Below are 23,092 nucleotides of genomic sequence, written 5' to 3'. Positions count from 1 at the left end.
GACAAGGTTGGATAATATTTCCAGGCAAAGCAGGTGCTTGACAGTGTCAAAGGTGGATGTGACATCGAGGAGGAATTAGGATGCAATAGAAGCTGTGGGATTTAGCAAGAAGGAGATCGTTTGTGGCATTTGAGAGAGTGGTTTCTTTGGTGTGAAGGGGGGAGACGCCAGATATAAGGGGTTCAAGGACAGATTTGGAGAAGAAGAACTTGAGAGAAAAGATGTAGACAACTCACTCTAGGAGTTTGGAGAGGAATGGTAGGCAGCAGATGGGGTTACAATGGGAGAGCATCGAGGGGCCAAGAGAGGGGTTTTTTTAGGATAGGAAATACATGAGCATGTTTGAAAGCAGTGGGGAAAAAGTCACTGGAAAGCTAACAATTGAAGATGCCGGTCAGAGAGGGAAGAAGGAGGAGGTAAGTGCGTTAATAATTGTGAAGTAATGGAGTTGGATGTGTAGGTGGAGGGTGTGGAATTTGAGAGAAGGCAGGCGACCTCCTCTTGTGATACTGCTGGGAGTTATGGGAGTGTTGAAGAAGGGGCAGGAGGAAGCGGGGAATGGAGAGGAGCAGGAAAGATTTTAGGAAGATCACACCTGATGGTCTAAATTTTCTCGGTGAAGAAATAGGCTAGGTCACTGGGGACAAGAGATGTGGGAGGTGGAGGTACATGGGTTTTAAAAAAAAGAAGAATGAATCAGTCAATAATTCCAACAATCCATGGTATTTGTTGAGAACTTGCGATGGGGCCTGGACTTAACCCCTGGGAGATTACAATACAATAGAATTGTTAGATCTGATCCCTGACCACAAGGGGTTTACAGTGTAGAAGGGGAGACAACCCATAAAATAAATTATACATAGTGGAGGCAACAGAGGATAAGGATATGGACTTTTTTAGATGGCATTTATGAAGCGCTTACTATGTGGCAAGCACTGTTATAAGCGCTGGGGAGGTTACAAGGTGATCAGGTTGTCCCTCAGGGGGCTCACAGTCTTCATCCCCATTTTACAAATGAGGTAGCTGAGGTCCAGAGAAGTGAAGTGACTTGCCAAAGCCACACAGCCGCTAAGTGGCAGATCGGGGATTAGAACACATTACCTCTGACTCCAAAGCTCGTGCTCTTTCCAGTGAGCCACGCTGCTTCTCCTAAAGATGTCTTCTCCTAAAGACTTAACAGCAGAGGAGCTTTGGGTGGGATGAATACCTAAGGGCTTAAGAAGTGAAGACCCAAGTGAATAGCTGATGTAGAAAGTAGGGTGAATAGGAAAGGGAAATGGGGTTGATGCTTCCTTCCTCGCTGAGAGTTCTGTGCCACTGGGAAGGGTCTCCACCTTCCCATTCTGAGACGTTGATCCCCATTGTTCCCTCCACCGTCTGCTGCCCCAGGTTTGAGTGAACTCCAGCCCACTTTGCTCTCCCTCACAACCAGCAGGTGATGACAGATGACTCTCTGGGAGTCCCACCTGGAGGAGGAAAGAGTCCAGTAGGCCATGGGACAAACATCCAATGATCCATGGGAGCACCCAGGCCTGATCTCTGATTCGGATTGGCCAGGGAATCCCTTCTGGATATCCCTGGCTGGATTTCTCTCTCCTTTGGTCCTGCCATTGTAAGAAAAGTGGGGTAGAGAACAATGTTAAGCAATAAACACATCAGCCCTGAACGAATGTCCCAGGGATCATTTCCTCTTCAACCACTCCCGGGTGTTCCTGTCAGGCTGAAGCAGGGTGACATAACACTTTGGGATGAAGATGCAGCCAAGAAGCCCGGCACTGGAGGCCAGGAAGGAGAAGATCACTGTGGTCACTGTGGCCTTCCCCTTGGTGCCCTGGTATGCTGGGAGGAAGGAGGCCCAGACGCTGCAGAACACCAGCATGCCAAACGTGATGAACTTGGTTTCATTGAAGCTGTCGGGCAGCCTCCTGGCCAGGAAAGCCACAGTGAAGCTCACCAGGGCCAGAAAGCCCAGGTAGCCCAGGACACAGTAGAAGGCAATCACGGAGCCCTCGTTACACTCTATGATCATGAGTCCGGGCTCAGAGCGTGTGTTCATCTCCCGGAATGGGGGAGCGGTGCCCAACCAGATCACACAGATGGTCACCTGGACCAGGGAGCAGGACAGGACTATAGAGATGGAGGCTCTGGGCCCCACCCACTTTCTGACTCTGCTCCCCAAGCTCGTGGCCCTGAAGGCCATAATCACGGTGACAGTTTTGGCCAAAATGGAGGAGATGGATACAGTGAACACGACGCCAAAAGCCGTTTGGTGGAGGAGGCAGGAGGCTGTGGTGGGTTGGCCGATGAAGGTCAGGGCACAGAGGAAGCAAAGTTTGAGGGAGATGAGGAGGGTGTAGCTGAGATTGCGGTTATTGGCTCGGACTATTGGGGTGTCTCGGTGCTTAATGAAGACCCCTAAAACCAGGGCTGTGAGGAGAAAGAAGGAGAGGGTCATGCAGACCAGGATCAGCCCCAACGGTTCTTTGGGGGACAAGAAAGTCACCACTTTGTGAAGGCAGCCATCTCTTGCAATGTTTGAATACTGATCTTCAGGGCACTTCACACACTGCTCCGAGTCTGAATGATAAGAATCATTCAATCAATCAATCAGTCAGTCAATCAGCACTTACTGTGTGCAGAATGCTATACTAAGTGCTTGGAGGAGTACATACAACTGCTTGGGTAGACACGTTCCTTGCCCGGAAGGAGTTCACAGTATAAAAAGGGAGACAGACTGTAATATAAATAAATTGACAAATGATATATATGCATGTAAGTGCTGTGGGGCTGAGGGTGGGATGAATATCGAGTGCCTTAAAAGAGAGAAGAAAAGAAAAAGGACCAGAGTCTCACCTCCCCCTACAGCACACATTTCGCTCCACCTAGGTCAGGGTCACAACCCAGGCTGGGATTTTTGCCTCTTCATTAAACCTGACCCGTCTGGTCCAACACTCTCTCCCAAGCACCCCTGCTCAGTGCCGAGATTGTGCTTTCCATCCCTGCAGTCACCCCAGCCCATGGGCAAGGAAGCTGCTGAGTAAAAACTCCTGGACATCCCTGTCTGCATTCAGGCATGTCCATCTCTGGCCTGCCCCTTGGGCTTTCCCATCAACTGTCTCTGGCTCCCCATGCCTTTCATCTGTCACCATCTGCCTAGTGCCCCACAGACTCTGGGTGAGTCCTGTGAGGAGCTGGGTCTCTGCACATATCTACCTGTCTGGTTGGAAATCTCTCCCTCTGGGCACCTGACACAAAAATAGCAGCAGGCAGCCACCCCTTGCTGGGCGCGTTTTCGAAATCCTGGTCCACAGCTCCTGCTGCACTGCGAATGTGGAGCCTGAGTTTTCGAGAAAGAGGATAGTGACAGTGAGAGTGGAGTTCCACAGTTCTAGACCTATCTAGGTGATCCTGGAGCCTCCAACCCAGAGGCTTCCCCACCACCTCCCATACAGGTCTGAGCCCCAACAAAGGATGAGCTACAAGTGCCCCCTTAGTCCACCACCCCCCTTTTCCTTCTCCCTGCTAAGAGTCAAGGGTTTCAGGGGGTCGGGGCACCAGATCCCACTTCTGATTCATTCATTCATTCATTCATTCAATCGTATTTATTTAGTGCTTACTGTGTGCAGAGAACTGTACTAAGGCCTTGGTAAGTACAAGTTGGCAACATATAGAGATGGTTCCTACCCAACAACGGGCTCACAGTCTAGAAGGGGGGGACAGACAAGAAAACAAAACATATGGACAGGTGTCAAGTCATCAGAACAAATAGAATTAAAGCTAAATGCACATCATTAACAAAATAAATGGAATAGTAAATTTGGACAAGTACAATAAATAGAGTAATAAATCTGTACAAACATATATACATGTGTTGTGTGCAGGGGAAGGAGGTAGGGTGGGAGGGATGGGAAGGAGGAGAGGAAAAAGGAGGATCAGTCTGGGAAGGCTTCTTGGAGGAGGTGAGCTCTCAGTGGAGCTTTGAAGGGAGAAAGAGAGCTAGTTTGGCGGATGTGTGGAGGGAGGGCATTGCAGACCAGGGGGAGGACGTGGGCAGGGGGTCGACGGCTGAACAAATGAGAACGAGGTACAGTGAGGAGGTTAGCGGCAGAGGAGTGGAGTGTGCAGGCTGGACTGTGGAAGGAGAAAAGGGACGTGAAGTAGGAGGGGCGAGGTGATGGGGAGCCTTGAAGCCGAGAGTGAGGAGTTTTGCTTGATGCGTAGGTTGACAGGAAGCCACTGGAGATTTTTGAGGAGGGGAGTAACATGCCCAGAGCGTTTCTGCACAAAGATGATCCGGGCAGCAGCATGAAGTATAGACGAAAGTGGGGATAGACAGGAGGATGGGAGATCACAGAGGAGGCTGATGCAGTAAACCAGTCGGGATAAGATGAGAGATTGAACCAGCAAGGTAGCGATTTGGATGGAGAGGAAAGGGCGGATCTTGGCGATGTTGCAGAGGTGAGACCGGCGGGTTTTGGTGACAGACTGGATGTGAGGGGTGAACGAGACAGCAGAGTCGAGGATAACACCAAAAGTTTGGGCTTGTGAGACGGGAAGGTTGGTAGTGCCATCTACAGTGACAGGAAACTCAGGGAGAGGGCAGGGTTTGGGAGAGAAGATAAGGAGTTCAGTCTTAGACATATTGAGTTTTAGATGGCGGGCAGACATCTAGATGGAGATCTCCTGAACACAGGAGGAGACACGAGCCTGAAGGGAGAGAGAGAGAGCAGGGGCAGAGATGTAGATTTTTGTGTCATCAGCATAGAGATGATAGTTGAAGCCGTGGGACAGAATGAGTTCACCAAGGGAGTGAGTGTAGACAGAGAACAGAAGAGGACCAAGATCTGACCCTTGAGGAACCCCTACAGTAAAGGGATACGAGCGGGAGGAGGAGCCCGCAAATGAGACTGAGAATGAATGGCCGGTGAGATAAGAGGAGAACTAGGAGAGGACGGAGTCTGTGAAGCCAAGGTTGGCTAGCGTGTTGAGGAGAAGGGTGTTGTCCACAGTGTCGAAGGCAGCTGAGAGGTCAAGGAGGATTAGGATAGAGTAGGAGCCATTGGATTTGGCAACAAGGAGGTCATTGGTGACCTTTAAGAGGGCAGTTTTAGTGGAGTGTAGCTGGCAGAAGCCAGATTGGCGGAGGTCAAGGAGAGAGTTGGCGTTGAGGATTTCGAGGCAGTGGTGTAGACGACTCGTTCTAGGAGTTTCGAAAGGAATGGTAGGAGGGAGATAAGGCGATAACTAGAAGGGGATGCTGGGTCAAAAGACAGTTTTTTTTAGGATCGGTGAGACGTGGGCATGTTTGAAGGCAGAGGGGAAGGAACCAGTGTAGAGTGAGTGGTTGAAGATTTAAGTTAAGGAGGGGAGGAGGGAAGGGGCGAAAAATTTCATAAGATGAGAGGGAATGGGGTCTGAAACACAGGTGGATGGAGTAGCATTTGAGAAGAGGGAGGAGATCTTATCTGAAGATACTGCTGGGAAGGATGGGAGAGTAGTGGAGAGGGTAGAGAGCAGGGTGTTGGAGAATGGGGAGGGGTGACTTTGTGGAGCTCAGACCCGAAGGAGTTAACTTTAATAATGAAATAGGAGCCCAGATCGCTGGGGGTGAGGGATGGAGGAGCGGAAAGAACAGGGGGCCTGAGAAGGGAGTTGTACAGAATGGAACAACCCCTACTGAGCTAGGCCTAAGAGATGGCCGAGCAGAGCCACTTGTAACTTGTAACCGAGCCCTGCTCCCACCATGATCTATCCACAGCAGGATGCAGGGATTTAAACTGCAGCCAAGCTCCATCAGCATCCCCCTGGCTGGACTGTGTCACTGCATCTCCAGGACCCACTCGCACTGAGGGCTGGGAGCAGTCTTGGCATTAGGCTGGCATCACATGGCATCACATGACAGGTAGAGGAGGAAGCACACAACCTTGGCTCATAATTCAACCCCTTCACCTAGGGATTGGGAGAATTGATAGGATCCCCTAGTCATCCCTGCTTCGGTCCTCGATTTAGTGGTTAATTGCCCCAGATGTGTCTGTCTGCAGTTCATTCATTCATTCAATCATATTTATTGAGCACTTAATGTGTGCAGAACACTGTACTAAGCGCTTGGGAAGTACAAGTCAGCAACATATAGAGACGGTCCTTACCCAACAGCGGGCTCACAGTCTAGAAGGTGGAGACAGACAACAAACCAAAACATGTAGACAAGTGTCAAAACCGTCAGAATAAATAGAATTATAGCTTTACGCACATCAGTAACAACAAAATGAATAGAGTATTAAATATGCGCAAGTAAAATAGAGTCATATATCTGTACAAATATATACAAGTGCTGTGGGGAGGGGAAGGAGGTGGGCGGGGAGGATGGGGAGGAGGAGAGGAAAAGGGGGGCTTATTCTGGGAAGGCCTCCTGGAGGAGGTGAGCTCTCAGTAAGGCTTTGAAGGGAGGAAGAGAGCTAGTTTGGCTGATGCGTGGAGGAAGGGCATTCCAGGACAGGGGAAGGACGTTGGCCGGGGGTCGATGGTGGGACAGGCGAGAAACGAGGCACAGTGAAGAGGTTAGCGGCAGAGGAGCGGAGGGTGCGGGCTGGGCTGTAGAAGGAGAGAAGGGAGGTGAGGTAGAAGGGGGCGAGGTGATGGAGAGACTTGAAGCCGAGAGTGAGGAGCTTTTGCTTGATTCGTCGGTTGATAGGCAACCACTGGAGATTTTTGAGGAGGGGAGGAATATGCCCAGAGCGTTTCTGCACAGAGATATTCTGGGCAGCAGAGTGAAGCATAGACTGAAGCGGGGAGAGACAGGAGGATGGGAGGTCAGAGAGAAGGCTGATGCAGTAATCCAGTCGGGATAGGATGGGAGATTGAACCAGCAAGGTAGCAATGTGAATGGAGAGGAAAGGTCAGATCTTGGAGACGTTGTGGAGGTGAGAATGACAGGTTTGGGTGACGGATTGGATGTGTAGGGTGAATGAGAGAGTGGAGTCGAGGATGACAGCAAGGTTGCGGGCTTGTGAGATGGGAAGGATGGTAGTGCCGTCTCCAGTGACGGGAAAGTCAGGGAGAGGGCAGGGTTTGGGAGGGAAGATAAGGAGTTCAGTCTTGGACATACTGAGATTTAGATGGCGGGCAGACCTCGCCCCCTCCTACCTCACCTCCCTTCTCTCCTTCTACAGCCCAGCCCACACCCTCCGTTCCTCCTCCCCTAATCTCTTCACCGTACCTCGTTCTCGCCTGTCCCGCCATCGACCCCCGGCCCACGTCATCCCCCGGGCCTGGAATGCCCTCCCTCTGCCCATCCACCAAGCTAGCTCTCTTCCTCCCTTCAAGGCCCTGCTGAGAGCTCACCTCCTCCAGGAGGCCTTCCCAGACTGAGCCCCTTCCTTCCTCTCCCCCTCGTCCCCCTCTCCATCCCCCCATCTTACCTCCTTCCCTTCCCCACAGCACCTGTATATATGTATATATGTTTGTACATATTTATTACTCTATTCATTTATTTATTTTACTTGTACATATCTATTCTATTTATTTTATTTTGTTAGTATGTTTGGTTTTGTTCTCTGTCTCCCCCTTTTAGACTGTGAGTCCACTGTTGGGTAGGGACTGTCTCTATATGTTGCCAATTTGTACTTCCCAAGCGCTTAATGCAGTGCTCTGCACATAGTAAGCCCTCAATAAATACGATTGATGATGATGATGATATGGAGATGTCCTGAAAGCAGAAGGAGGAACGAGCCTGAAGGGAGGAAGAAAGAGCAGGGGCAGAGATGTAGATTTGGGTGTCATCAGCGTAGAGTTGATAGTTGAAGCCATGGGAGTGAATGAGTTCACCAAGGGAGTGAGTGTAGATAAAAAACAGAAGAGGACATAGAACTAACCCTGGGGAACCCCTACAGTACGGGGATGGGAGGGGGAGTAGGAGCCCACAAAGGAGACTGAGAATGAACAGCCGAAGAGATAGGAAGAGACCTAGGAGAGGACGGAGTCTGTGAAGCCAAGGTTGGATAGTGTGTTGAGGAGAAGGGGGTGGTCCACAGTGTCGAAGGCAGCTGAGAGGTCGAGGAGGATTAGGACAGAATAGGTGCCATTGTATTTGGCAAGAAGGAGGTCATTGGTGACCTCTAGGAGGGCAGTTTCGGTGGAGTGTAGGGTATGGAAGCCAGATTGGATGCGGTCTAGGAGAGAGTTGGAGTTGAGTTCCCTCTACCCCTCATAGTGTCAGATCATGCACCCCTTGAGGACCAAGCTCAGTGTCTCATTGACATGTCAGTACTTTTTCTCAGCACTGGGTATTCTTTCATTCATTTAATAGTATTTATTGAGCACTTACTGTGTGTAGAACTGTAAACTGAGCACTTGGAAACATACAATATGACAATGAACAGACACATTCCCTGACCACAGCGAGCTTACAGTCTACAGTCTAGTTCCAGTGCTGCGCACCCAGTAAGTGCTCCATCAATACAATCACGACTACAAGCCTGGGACTACCACTTCAGGACATCCGGGCATTCTCATTGGCTGCTTACCTGAGAGGCTTCCCCAGGCCACACGATCATTGTCTCATTGATGATGACGTCTTGGTCGGGGGGTGCCTGGGGGTCCACCTCCCCGACTTTCACCAACTCACCATTTCCATTGGGAAAAATCACAAAGTTCAGAAGGTCAAATTTTGCAGCAGATCTGCGGTTCTCGTCCAGAATCACCAGTTCCCCAGCAGGGTTGTCAAACTGACCCTTTCTCGGAAACTCATGGAGCTGAAAATGAATAAAAGGAAATTCTAGAGATTCCTGACCCCACGGGAGTTGAGATCAGCTGCAGTGGGGTTTTGGGGGATCAGTTTGTTTGTTTACATCACAATTCGAACCCATGACATTCTGACTCCCAGGCCCATGCTCTATCCACTGCTCCATGCTGCTTCTCCAAGTGGCTTACCTTCCATGGGCCATTCAATACCCTTCTTCCTCCCCGTTGAACTGTGGGCTCCATTTGGGACAAGGCCTGCGTCTGACTTGATTATCCCTTATCTATCCCAGTTTTTAATACAGTGCTCACACTTAGAAAACATTTAGCAAATACCATCACCAATATTATTATTATTATTATCATGACTTCCCAGGAAAACTGCTACAGGGAGGCAACAGGGGAGACCTGGAGTCTGGGAGCAATCGTCCCACTGGGAGGGGATTTCTTCTTCCCCACCTTTGGTGCTGCTGATTGCTCTGCTTCTCCAGATCCCCCACCCTCCCCCCGCCCTCAATCACTCAGCCCAGGAATCGGGGAAATCTCTCTCTCTCTGTGTCTCCCTCTGTCTCTCTGTCTCTCTCTCTTTCACTGTCTCTCTCGTCTGTGCCTCTCTCTCTGTCTCTCTCTGTCTCTCTCTGTCTCTCTCTGTCTCTCTCTCTCTCTCTCTCTCTCGCTTGCTCTCGCTCGCTCTCTCTTTCTCTCTTTCTATTTCCCAGCATGAAATGGAGGGCATGGAAGGGAACCCAGGTACGACAGTCCTCCTTATGGGAATATTTTCCATCTCACCCATACATAAGAAAGGAGGAGGGAAGGGAGGTATATGTCTACCTCACAGTGAGGGGAAGCCTCACATTAGGTCCAGCGACACTGCCGATCTCTTTCATTCAGCAGTTAGTTTGTGACAATAAGTAATGGAGAACTGTGCACATTAGAGAAGAGGGCAGATGGTGATGATCACAATGATGAGGATGGTGACCCATGAAGCTGCATTCTGTGACCACCTCCCAAGCCTCGCTATCCCCAGTGGGATAGTGTTGGTTATTCCAATTGATATAAGTTGTCCTTCAGGTTTGAAGAAGGCAGCACTGATGGTCCGATCTTGGGAGCACAGTGCCATCCAAAAATGCTGTCCCTTGTCATGTTGTTAAGTTTACTGCTTGCAGTGTCTAGCACTGTGTTCTCTTCTCCCTGCAATCGATGAACCACTTCCTAAATAAGTATTGGGATCAATAATATTTGTAATTTGCCAATTCTTCATTATGGGCAGGGAACATGTCTACCACCTCTGTTGTACGGTACACACCCAAGCCCTTAATACAGTGCATGGCACAGAATAAGTGCTCAATAACTACCACTGAAGGATTGATTGCTTTACATCTTCCTTTTTTGCCAGAATGTGTGAGGCTCCGGCACCTGATACACAAATGACTATGATTAAAACAAATCAATTTTCATTGGTCTAACTTCAGATACAGTTTAACCAGATGCCCAGGAAGGACCTCTTGCATTGGTGCAGTGTTCCTCCTCTCCCTTGCCTGCAATTGTATTTCAGTGAATTAATTTCTAGGACTCGGTCTCTGAACCGAGTCCAGGATATGCCAGACTATAACGGATAAGCCTTCTCCGAAGGTGTAAGTATCGACCAGGCCCTCCATTCCTGCACTTCAGCAGGGCCTTCCTTTTGTGACCGTTAGACTAAATGCTCTTTGCGAACAAGAAATCTGTCTACCAACTTTGTTGTAATGTACTCTCCTGAATGGTCAGGACTACTGTCTGAACACAGTAAGCTCTCAATACACACCAATGATTAACTGACTGATTTTGCAGCCCCCTGGTCCAGCGGGGGAACATTACCTACCACAGACAAGAAACCAGACAATCCTTGTTTCCCCGAGATTCCAGGTCTGAGCAGGACAGGAGCAACTCCTGGAGCCCCTGCATGACAGCATACATGGCATTGTACACACTGTAACTCAGGGCAGACATCGTCAGGGAAAAACGGTGCACAGGCAGCAACTCCAAGGAAGCATTTTCGGAGCATTTTCTTTCACCCAGTTTAGGAAATGAAAAGGAACAGTCAAAGGCAGACTCCCAGAACTCCTTCAAGACAATGATTTCTGGGTATTTCTCTGGTCTAACTGTCCGTAAAAAATCCCTGAAATGGGGAACTTCTTTAACAAGGTTTGCCATAGTGAAGGTTCCATGAAAGTTGTAGTTTGTTACTTTCTTAATGTTCAAAGTAAAGTCGCAGTGAAAGGTGGTGATCAAAACCATCATGGATAGTCCAAATCCCTCTATAGCAGTTCTCAGAAGGCTTAGGGGCTCTGCATCCCCATAGACAGCCATCACTGTGGCTGATGTAGCCGTGACTCTGTAGTAGACTTTCCAGGCTAAATAAATGTGGAAGTTTTCACTGGGGATCTTTATGGTAAAAGCTGCACAGACACCATTCCTGACCATCTCCCCGGTCACATCCGAGAGGAATCTCTCTCCTATCATATCATCTGACACCACCAGCCCGACCCAGGTCCAGCCAAAATGTACCATTAACTGGACCATCCCCGGAGGCAGAGAGGAGATCCTGGGGGCCACCTGATAGAGAGATGGAAATTGGATCTTGTCGATCAGGACCGGATCGAATGGGCCATAGGTGATCTGGGTAGAGAACAAAAGAGCTGATTGGGATGGGTGAGGATATTGGTAAATCCATCAAAAGAGTTTACTTAGCTCCTTCTTTGGGAAGAGCAATTATCTTCCCAGAAGGAGCTAAGTAAGCTCTTAGCTTTCCCAGACTGAGCCCCCTTTTTCTCTCCTCCTCCCCATCTTCCATGCTCTATCTCCTTCCCCTCCCCACAGCATTTGAATATATTTGTACAGATTTATTACTCTATTTATTTTACTTCTACCTGTTTACTATTCTATTGATTTCGTTAATGATGTTCATATAGCTTTGACACCTGTCTACATGTTTTGTTTTGTTGTCTGTCTCCCCCATCTAGACTGTGAGCCCGTTGTTGAGTAGGGACCGTCTCTATATTTTGCGACTTGTACTACCCAAGCACTTAGTACAGTGCTGTGCACACAGTAAGTGCTCAATAAATAAAATTGAATCAGTGATCTTATCATTTAGGAAATGATAAAAAAGGCTAAAAACACAATTCCTATCTTCAAAGAGATTTTCATCAATCGGTCAAATTTATTGAGCAATTACTGCATGAAGAGCACTGTACTCAGTTCCTGAAAGAGTACAATAAAACAGGGCTGGCAAGCACGTTCCTTACCCACAGTGGGCTAACAGACTAGATCAAGAGATGGATGTTAAAATATATTATGGATATATACATCAGTGTTTTGGGGATTAGGAGTGGGGTGAACCTAAGGTGCAGTGCCAACCAGAAAGACAAGGGAGTAGGGGAAATGAGGGTCTGATCAGGGAAGTTTTCTTCGAAGAGACTTGACATTAGCAAGGTTATGTGGACAAGGAAAGTGATCATCTATCGGATAGGAAGGAGGAGAGAGGTATGGGCCAGAGGCAGGACAGAGGCAAGAGGTCAACAGTAAAATAGATGAGATCAATGAACAGCGATTAGGTTGGCATTAGAGGATGGACGGTATGGTCTCGGTTGTAGTAGGAACTCAGCAAGGAAGTAGAAGCAGTAGGTGCAGGCAATTCACTTATGGAGTTTGTAAAGGAATGTTAGGAGAAGATTGAGCTATAACCAGAGGGAGATGAAGGGTCAAGGAGGGTTATTTTCAGGAGAGGGAATATATGAGCATGTTTGCGAGCTGTGGGGAAGAAGCCATTGGATAATGAACAGGTGAAGGTGGTGGTCAACAAGGAAAAAAAGGAGAGGTCATGTGCTGCAATAAGATCCAAAGAAAAAGGGTCGTAAGAACAGGTAGAAGGGGTAGATTTTGAGAGGAAGCAGGCGATCTCCTCTTGGGACACTTCAGGGAAAGATGAGAGGTTCAAATAAGGAGTGGGAGAGAGAGGGACTGGACAAGAACAGGGAGGATTTTAGGGCGATCACACTTGATTATTTCAATTTTATTCACAAAGTACATAGCAGGAGAGGGACTAAATATCGTTGGGATTTGAGGAGGGACTTAAATGTCTGAAACATCTGGCAAAGACAATGGGCATAGGGGTCAATAAGCATGGAGCAGGATTGTTGTCTGGTAGGGGAAAGGGCAAGATAAAGCAGGAAAAGATGCATTTGACATGAACTAGGTCGGCCTGATATCTGGATTTCTGCCAGCACCGTTCCATGGCATGTCCACGGGAGCAAAGGAAGAGTGCTATGGAGATAATCCAGTGCTTTGGGTTAGTGGTAAGATAATGGTGAAGGGATCGAGGAGCAAGTGAGTTGAGACCAGTAGAGAGGAGGTGTTGAGGGTGTCAATTTGTGCATCAGTATAGGTAGTTTGGGTATGGAGACCAGGTGGGACACGATGACTTGAGACTATTGGTGTGGATTAGTAGATTGACCGTCTCTATGGGGGAACACCTCAGATGACCAAGTTGGGTTGGGAGGATAGAAGTCAGATGAGGAGCTTTCAGTTGAATACATTACGGTCTAGTGGAAAGAGCACGAGGCGGGAAGACAGAATCCCTGGGTTCTAATGCCAGCCCAAGTCTCGTTGGCACATCACTTCACTTCTCTGGGCCTTGGTTCTCACTGGGGATTCAAAAAACATATTCTCCCTACTACTAATACTACGAGCCCCATGTGGGACCTAATCATCACTAACATCTGCAGCATTTAGTACAAGGTTTGGCCTATAGTAAGCACCTAAAAATATTACAATTATTAGTAATTTTCATTATAAAGAAATTTCAGAGTTGTTGAGGGTAAAGTTAGTGAGGGTCAATAGCGTGGATGAGGTCGAGTGTGTCCAAGCTGCTGTGTGGGTAAGATGGGATGGAGCAGGAGGTCAAGGCATGAAGGTGTGAGAGGAAACGGTCAGCAGAAGGGTTATCGGGAACGTCCATATGGATATTGAAATCCCCAAGGATGAAGGAAAGCTTTCTCATGATGGAACAGGCTTTTAATAGACTGCATTTGGCTAACAGGAGACAGCAAAGCAAAATTATCTACAGATAAGCAGATCGATGAGGAGACTGATATAAGAGCGTTCCTAGAATATCTCATGCCTGGAATGATGGTCTTGGTAACAGGGATAAGAGTGGTGTTATCAGTCCTGCTAGGAAACGTAGGCAGAGGAATGGATACAAGAGGGAAAATGAAGAGTTCAGTTTCATTCTTATGAAACTGAGGCTTCAGAGAGACATCCCTGTGCAGATCCCTGGAAGTCAAGTGGAAATGTTAGATTGACAGAGGATGTGGGAACTTAATACTATAAGACTGACTGGAGAGTTACTGCTTGGCCTGGGTAGCCGAAGCCATGGGAGTGGAGAAGCTCTCCAAAAGTAGTGAGTGCAAAGTGAGAAGAAAAGGGGAGAAAGAACAGAGTTTTCACTCTGCTTCCCGCATTATCTTTGTACAGAAATGCTCTGGGCATGTCACTCTCCTACTCAAAAATCTCTAGTAGTTGCCTGTCAATCTACGAAGCAAGCAAAAACTCCTCACTCTCGGCATCAAGGCTCTCCATCACCTCGCCCCCTCCTACCTCACCTCCCTTCTCTCCTTCTACAGCCCAGCCCGCACCCTCTGCTCCTCTGAACCTAAGATCCTCACTGTGCCTCGTTCTTCCCTGTCCCACCGTCGACCCCCAGCCCACATCTTTCCACTGGTCTGGAATACCTTCCCTCCACATATCCACCAACCTAGCTCTCTTCCTCCCTTCAAAGCCCTACTGAGAGTTCACCTCCTCCAAGTGGTCTTCCCAGGGTAAGGACCCTTTTTCCTCTCCTCTTCGCCATCCTCCCCCTCTGCCCTACCTCCTTCCCCTCCCCACAGAACTTGTATATATTTGTACAGATTTATTACTCTATTTGTATTACTTATACATATTTACTATTCTATTTATTTTGTTAATGATTTTTACACCTGTCTGCATGTTTTGTTTTGTTGTCTGTCTCCCCCTTCTAGATTGTGAGCCCACTGTTGTGTAGGGACCGTCTCTATATGTTGCTGACCCGTACTTCCCAAGCCCTTAGTACAGTGCTCTGCACACAGTAAGCGCTCAATAAATACGATTGAAAGAATGAATGAATTAATGAATGATACCCACATGTGTATCCCCTGTCCCTGGCTCCTGTATGCTCTGCTGACTCCATGCCCCACACATATCTTTCCTTTTAACGTTTCTTCTTAACCCTCGCAAAGGGAAAATTGCAGATAGGGAGTGCACTAGGAGCCAGAAAAAAACAACAATGGAAATGAGTGCGACGGCAATTCACTTGAACGTTTACATAATCTGGATAAATGAACGCTCAGGACCTGGCTTGTCGTTGAAGCACACACAGTGCTAGGTTGTGTCTGAAAAACTGCTCCTTCCTAGGAACATCCCTTCTCAACAGGCAGTGTGGGATTGAAAGAAGTGAAGGGAAGCTCTTTTCCACAAGACATGTCTCCAATCTGGTCATCCCTTATCTACATAGGGATGCCACCAGACTAGTTGAATGGTCTCCTACCTGTGGGAGCTTGTAGAGTCCCAGGGTGTTTGCCATGCTAATGGACAGGGCAGATGTAGCTCCTCCGATGACAGCCACGTACTTTTCCTGTCTTTCACAGCTGTAGTTATAGATGGTCTATCGTCCTCCCGACAGCCACATCAAGGCACCCTCTATGGCTCTATCAGCATGGTGGTAGTTTTCGTGGATGTGGAACCCCAGGGACACATTGGATAAAAGGCCAGGATCCTTGTTGATCTCCTCCACAGCAAACAGCAGGGCCAGGGATTGCTGGAAATCTTTGTAAACCCAACTGAAATGAGGCAGAAGTGTTCATCTCCAGGGTCCACCCTGAACCTCCACCCTGCATTCCAGGGGACATTTCTACCAAGCAAAAAGATAGGGTAAAATGTTCAGTGGCAGCAAGCATCACCCGGACCAGGGTCCTGAATCACCTGTATCAGCCACCCTGCATCCCCTTGTGCATCACCCGCCCCAAGTCTTCCCTGGCCCTAAGCCACAGCTCTGATGGATACGAGGTGAGGGAGGGGATGGGAGGAGTGGAGGGAAATGTTTCTCCTTCAAACACGTGATGATAATCTGAGGGACAAGAACTGAAGGGAGAGAAGGAAGGACAAAGAGTCCAGTCTGTGTGGTGATGATGACGGTTAAGAATGTAGAGTTTGATCTCTCAGGAAGGAGGTCAGAAACTCAGTGTTGGATACAGTTACTACCCAATCATCAATCACCATAGAAATGGAGGAAATGAAAGAATCATTGGTCCCCGAGCTTGGGTGTAAGAAGACTTGGGTTCTTCCAGCTCTGCCAAATGACTGCTGTCTGATTTTTGGAATGGTCACTTAACTTCTCTGTGCCTCAGTTACCTCATCTGTTAAATGGGGATTAAAACCTCATCCCTCATACTTAGACTGTGAGCCACATGGGAGATAGGGACTGTGTCCAACTAGTGTTTAGAACAGTCTTTGGAACATATTAAATGCTTAGTAAGTACCACACTTAAACTAAATTAATTAAATATGACCACTAAGACCAAACAAAACCACGTACCGGGGAATATAGTTCCTCCTGTTGCTATTATTGATGAACTCTCCGCTCTGAAAAACAGTCATGGTCTGCAGAGATAACATCCCTGCAATGATCAGGTCCCCATCCCTGTAGTAGGTGGCTGGATACTGTCTGACCAGACAGCAGGGAGTCTTCTCTTCCCCCCTGGTGGATTGGGGAAGCTGGAGGAGCAGAAACAGGGTAGGCAGAGAGGGTATCGAGGTGAGGTGAGCCTAGGACCAGCTGTGAGGGACAATCAGAGTCTGGAGTCTGACTCTTTTCCTCTAGCTCAAGGATCGGGACTCCAGTCTCCACCCCCACCACAGGGAATATGTCAGTAAGATGTGGGAGATGCTGCATCCAGGAGAAACAGAAACAAGGGAAAAGGGGATGCTTATGAAGATTGGCCTGAACTTTTTAGAATGACAGTTCCAATCTATTGTCGTGGTTTGCCTGTAGTTGGGAATGGGAGGAAGCCATTCTGGGACAAGAGAAATCAGCCATGCAGGGGCCCTGGGGATTATCCTTGCCCGAAGCACTGCACCTGCATCCCTGAAACTTTCTCAAAAAGATCAGAGGAAAAAACAGTTAGGAATTGCCCTCCCTCCTGGGTCCCCAGGGAGTTTGAGAGGGCAGATAGGGCTGGGGGCTTGGGGATGATTCTGGAACTAGAGGAGCCTCCCAGAGTTCTGTTATGCACCCACCACAACAATGCCAGTCCCTGCAGGGACTCTCCAGTTGGCAGCCTTCACATCGGGCAGGTGTCTGAGAGTGGTAAGGACAGAAAAAAGTACTGACGAAGCTGGCCACAGGCCTCACACACTACTGCCGCAGTAACCACAGCAGAGGACCCTGTGAATCCGGCCCATCCCCACAGTCTAAGATACGTCCAAGGATCAGATGCTCCACCTTCCAACAGGACAGGATTCAGAAGGACCTGGGTGGCTCTGACACTTGTCCACTGTGTGAACTTGGGCAAGTCACTTAGATTCTCTGAGCCTCAGGTGCCTCAATCTGTAAAATGGGGAACAAGACTGTGTGCCTTATGTGGGACAGGGACTTTGTCCAACCTGGTTAGCTTACATCTAAGTCAGCGCTTGGAACAGTGCCTGGCACATATTACACACTTAATAAATACCAAAAAAAATATATTGAATGCTTCTATGGGTGGCAAAAGCCCTGGTTTGAATAATCAGTTCTGAGTCCTTGGTAATGAACAGATTGAAAATGAAACTAATAATACTAATACTTATGGTGCTTCTTAAGCGCTAACTACGTGCCAAGCACTGTTCTGTGTGCTGAGATAAATACAAGATATTCAGGTTTGACACAGTCCCTGTCCCACATAGGGCTCACATTGTTAATCCCCATTCTACATATGAGGTAACTGAGGCCCAGTGAAATGAAGTCACTTGCCCAACGTCACTCAGCAGACATGTGGCAGCGACAGAAGTCAAAACCATGCCCTTCTGACTCCCAGGCCCATGGTCTATCCAGTAAGCCACGTTGCTTCTCCAGCTGCCCGAAAACAAATCGGGCAGCACCCCTCCAAGGATCCCACAAACACCACAAACTAGGGGGCAGGAAAAAGTCACCTGATTTCTCCACGACGTGATCCAGAGGCTGCCAGACTGGTTGGAGTCCTGGCTAGGCATATCCGAGAGGCTTGGGGACACTGATGTCTCTTGAGCTCCTTCTCTCCCCTCCGAATTTAGATTTCCGTTTTCCACCAGTCTGTGGGATCCCTTTCAGGGCTCCAGGTTTGCGAGGCTGGAAAGAAGAAAGGGACTGTGAGCCCACTGTTGGGTAGGGACTGTCTCTATGTGATGCCAATTTGTACTTCCCAAGCGCTTAGTACAGTGCTCTGCACATAGTAAGCGCTCAATAAATACGATTGATTGATTGATTGATTGATTGATTGAGGGAAAGAGAGAGAGAGCGAGAGAGAAAGAGAGAGAGAGCGAGAGAGAGAGAGAGAGACAGACAGACAGAGGGGGAGAGAGAGACAGACAGAGGGACAGAGAGAGAGAGAGAGAGAGAGAGAGAGAGAGAGAGAGAGAGAGAGAGAGAGAGAGAGAGAGAGAGAGAGAGAGACTTCCCCGATTCCTGGGCTGGGTGACTAAGACAGATCAAATTCTATTTCCTCATCCATTACCCACTGAGGGAATTTACAGAAGCACCATGAAGTAGTGGATATACCACGGGCTGGGAGTCAGAAGACTGGTTTTTAATCCCAGCTTCGCTATTTATCTGCTATATGGCCTTGGACAATTTGCTTAACTTCTCTATGCCTCCACTTCCTCATTGATAAAATAGACATCAAATCCTATTCCCCCCTTCTTAGAAGGTGAGCCCTCAAAGGGGCAGGGAGTGTGTGCACTCTGGGTATCTTGTTTCTACTCCAACATTTAGTACAATGCAAGACACAAAGCAAAAGCTTAACAAATACCACAAAAAACCCTCCCCACAATCTTGGCTAAGTTGGCAAGATTATTTCTGGGATCTGTTACTCTCCCCTCCTGAAAGGGCTCTGTCTAAGTCTTTCACTTGGCTGTTGTGCCTGTGGTCCTCCGTCTCAATGTGCCTGGTCACAGAGGGTTCATAAATGGAGCCGCAGCTCAATAAATTGCCCCACTGTGCTCCACCCACCCGCTCTCCCCTCCGGCCTCAGCATCACAGGAAGAGTCCTGTAGTTGGCTGGGAGAATCATGGACTCGGCCACCTCCTGAGAGCAGAACTTCCTTAAGGAGAACACATCAGAGCTGAGAGGTTCTGAAACTCCCGGGAGCCAGGAGTTTGTATACAGAAGATGTGTTGGAGTTATGTGGTACTCTAGGTAGTAACTCCAGGTTGGAATAGGCTTTAAAACCCCAGAACCTTTTCAATGTATGGGAAAATGTTAACAATTATCCACAATCCTCATGATGGAGAAATGGCAGTAGTTCAGGCAGTTGTGGGATAAGATGAGTAGAAGCAGGCAGTGGGAATGGGAACTGTGTGTTTTCTGATAACAGATCATTAATTTCCTGATTAATTTTTTTGGAATATTTAATTAATAGTATTTATTGAGCTGTTACCATTATGCAGGACAGTGTATTAAGGGTTTAGGAGAGAACAATATAAGAACATAACACAGTAGGTAGACATGTTTCCATCCCCCAAAAGCTAACATTTTAGAGAGTGAGACAGGCATTAATATAAATAAGAAAATTACTACTATGTACATAAATGCTGTGGAGCTTAGGAGAGGATAATAAATGGAGTAAATCCAAGGGCATTGCAAGGGCAATGCAAAAAGAAGTGGAAAAAGAAGAAATGGGAGCTTAGTCAGGAAAGGCTCCTTGGAGGAGATGTCCCTTCAGTAAGGCTTTGAAAGTTGGGAGAGTAATTGTCCATTAGATTTGATGAGGGTAGGGGTTTCAGGTCAGGAACAGGACACGGATGAGTTGTTTGTCGCATGGTAGACAGAACTGAGGTACATTGCGTAGACTGGCAATGAAGTCAGTATGTTGGCATTAAAGGGGTTAAGTGTCCAGGTTGGCTTGTAGAAGGAGAGCAGCACGATGAAATAGCAGATGAGAAGATGAGGTAGGAGGGGGCAACTTGATTGAGTGCTTTAAAGCCGATGGTAAGGAGTTTCTGTTTGATGCGGGGGTAAAAGTACAACTACTGGAGGTTCTTGAGGAATGGAGAAACATGGACTGAACATTTTTTTGCAGAAAAATGACCCTAGCAGCAATGCAAAGTATGGACTGGAATGTGGAGAGAAAGGAGACTGGGAGGTCAGCAAGGAAACTGATAAAGTAATCAAGGCAGAATAGGATTACTGTGGTAGCAGTTTGGAGAGGAAAGATCAGAATTTAGAGATGTAGTGAAGGTTGAACCATCAGCACTTAATGACTGATTAAATTTGGGGATAGAATGAGAGAGAGGAGTCCAGGAAAATGTCAGGGATAGGGGTTTGTGAGATAGGAGGGATTTTGGTTCTATCTGCAGTGATGGAAAAGTCATGGGGAGATCAGGGTTTGCAGGAAACGACTAGAAGTTCTGTTTTCAACATGTTAAGTTTGAGGTAATGGCAGGGCATCCAAGTACAGATGTCCTCCCTGTAGGCAGAAGGAAATGCGATTCTGTCGAGAGGAAGAGCTGGAGATATAGATTGTGGATTCGTCTGTTAGTTGAAATCATGAGAAAGAATGAGTTCTCCAAGGGAGTAGATATAGATGTAGAAAAGAAGGGGACACAGAACTGAACCTTGAGGGACATCCACATATATAAGGTGGGAGGCAGAGGTGGAGCCCATGAAAGAGACTGAGAATCCGTGGCCATGTAAATAGGAGGAGAACCAGTAGAAGATTGTCACTTTCCACTTAGTGCTTGTCTTGAGTGCCTTAGAGTAGGGGAAGGTGAATATCCAGAGGCGGGCTCATGACAATCCCCAAATGTACATCTCAATCCCTGATATTTCTCCCTCTCTGCTGTCTCGCATTTCCTTCTGCCTTCAAGACATCTCTTCTTGGTTATCTTCCTTTCACCTCAAGCCTAACATGTCCAAAACAGAACTTCTTATCTTCCCACCCAAACCCTGTCCTTCCCCTGACCTTCCCATCATCGAAGACCACAGCACCATCTTGCTTGTCTCACCAGCCCATACCCTTGGTGTTATCCTTGACTCCTCTCTCTCTCATTCAACCCACTTATTCAATCCATCACTAAAGGTGGTGGATCACTAAAGGTCCCACCTTCACAACATCTTCAAAATCTGCCCTTTCCTCTTCATCCAAACTGCTACCACGTTAATACAATCACTCATCCCATTCTGCCTGGATTACTTCATCAGCCTCCTTTTTGAACTTTCAGCCCCCTGCCTCTCCCCACTCCAGTCCATACTTCACTCTGCTGCCCGGATCATTTTTCTACGAAACTTTAAGGATATGTTTCCCACTCCTCAAAAAACTCCAGTGGTTGCCCAGCCACCGCTACATCAAACAAATACTCCTCTCTATTGGCTTTGAAGCTCACAATTAACCTGCTTCTCCTATGTCACCTCACTGCTTACCTAACTCACACACTTTGCTCCTTTAATGTGAACTGTCTCACTGTGCCTCAATCTCGCCTATCTCGCTTCCGACCTCTCAACCACATCCTGCCTCTGGCCTGGAATGCTCTTCTCCTCATCTCCCCAAGTCTCTTCCCAGACAGAGCCTCTTCCTTCCATTACCCTCCTCCCCCTCCCCCTCCCCCTGCCTTACCTCCTTCCCCTCCCCACAGCACCTATATATATATGCATATGTATATGTATGTATGTATGTATATATATATGTTTGTACATATTTATTACTCTTTTAATTTACTTGTACATATTTATTCTACTTATTTTATTTTGTTAATATATTTTGTTTTGTTGTCTGTCTCCCTCTTCTAGACTGTGAGCCCGCTGTTGGGTAAGGACTGTCTCTATATGTTTCCAACTTGTACTTCCCAAGAGTTAGTACAGTGCTCTGCCGTGGGGAGCGTGGGAAGGCGCTGAGACAGGGAGTATGTGCACACAAACCGTACCCAACGGCTCAAAGCCAAACAGACTCAACAACAGGAGATAAAGGGACTAGGGCAAGAAAAACAAGCTTGCACCTGCAAGGCTCGGAGGCAACCTCAAGGCCATATCCGCAACCAGCGATGGTTGGCAACGGGTGGCTGGGGGCGAGCCAGAGCAAACGCTTCGTGATGGACAGAGCTGCTGTTAGGCTAGTGGCTGGAGGGCGGTGTGTGCTACATGGCCTGAGAAAACCCTGCCCCCGGGCAACGGGGGGTATAAGAGACTAACAGGACAAGGGGGGGGGCACAGGTGCTCTCTCTCCCTCCCTCTCTCTCTCTCTCTCTCTCTCGTTCTCTCTCTCTTTATTAACCACGTAATCGCTGATAGAAAATAAACGGCAACCAAGCTTTGGACCTCTGGCTGACTCTTCCTGGTGTGAACGTGCGGCCCACGTCCGGAGACGTCCGAAGACCCGGAGAGGGTAAGAACCCGAGAGTTGCCCCCGAAACCGCGGGAAGTAACGACTGGCGCCCAACGTGGGGCTCGGGGACCCCCATAGGGGAAGACCAGAGAGAGTGCCCCGTCGGCCAGGTAGCTAAAGGTCAGGCGGGAAGATGGGGACGGTACGATCGCTGCCCATATATAAGCCAGAAGATAAGGAATTGTACACCCGGCACTGTTACAAGATATTGAGAAGTAAAGGGGTAAAGATTGAGCTGAAAACAATAAGGGAATTTATAGGGAAGGTAACTGTGACCTCCCCGTGGATATTTGATTCCGGGATCACGGAGGAGCGGTGGGACGTTATCGGGGAACAGATGACGGCCTATGAAGACTCCCACCCGGGGGAGCTAAAGGACGTGGACTTTCTTATACACGGTATCCTCCGTGCGGCCTTTCAAGGGCCAGACAGACTCGTTCGTAAGTTTGAGGCGACCTGCCAGACTGACAAGGAGGAAGCGGGGCAGGAAGGGGAGAACAGCCGACAACCTGAGGAGACTGGTCAGGCCGAGGCAGAGACACCCGCCCCCACCACGGGCCCCGAGTTACCACCGCATCTATCCTGATCTCGGGCCTTACACCCAGAGTGAAATGCCCAACGCCGAGCGGGAAAGAGGAGGTCAGGCTACACAGACGGAGGTTGAGCGTGAGATAGGGGATACCCGGGAACAGTT

At 48.2% G+C, this 23,092-nt stretch overlaps 1 protein-coding gene across 1 annotated transcript; it reads right to left on the bottom strand.

Annotated features, from left to right (window-relative positions):
• Nucleotides 1-1,681: 1,681 nt before the first annotated feature.
• Nucleotides 1,682-21,033, bottom strand: LOC119923443 (vomeronasal type-2 receptor 26-like). The gene is given in 9 exon segments (XM_038742822.1): nt 1,682-2,577; nt 3,214-3,337; nt 8,523-8,783; nt 10,594-11,414; nt 15,487-15,629; nt 16,385-16,563; nt 17,086-17,146; nt 19,048-19,122; nt 21,026-21,033. Coding segments are annotated over 9 exon segments (2,568 nt in total).
• Between the last annotated feature and the right edge of the window lie 2,059 nt (nt 21,034-23,092).

The sequence above is a fragment of the Tachyglossus aculeatus genome, unplaced genomic scaffold (assembly GCF_015852505.1).
Source record: "Tachyglossus aculeatus isolate mTacAcu1 unplaced genomic scaffold, mTacAcu1.pri scaffold_1_arrow_ctg1, whole genome shotgun sequence".
Taxonomy (NCBI): domain Eukaryota; kingdom Metazoa; phylum Chordata; class Mammalia; order Monotremata; family Tachyglossidae; genus Tachyglossus; species Tachyglossus aculeatus.
This window is presented reverse-complemented; position numbering and strand designations above follow the sequence as displayed.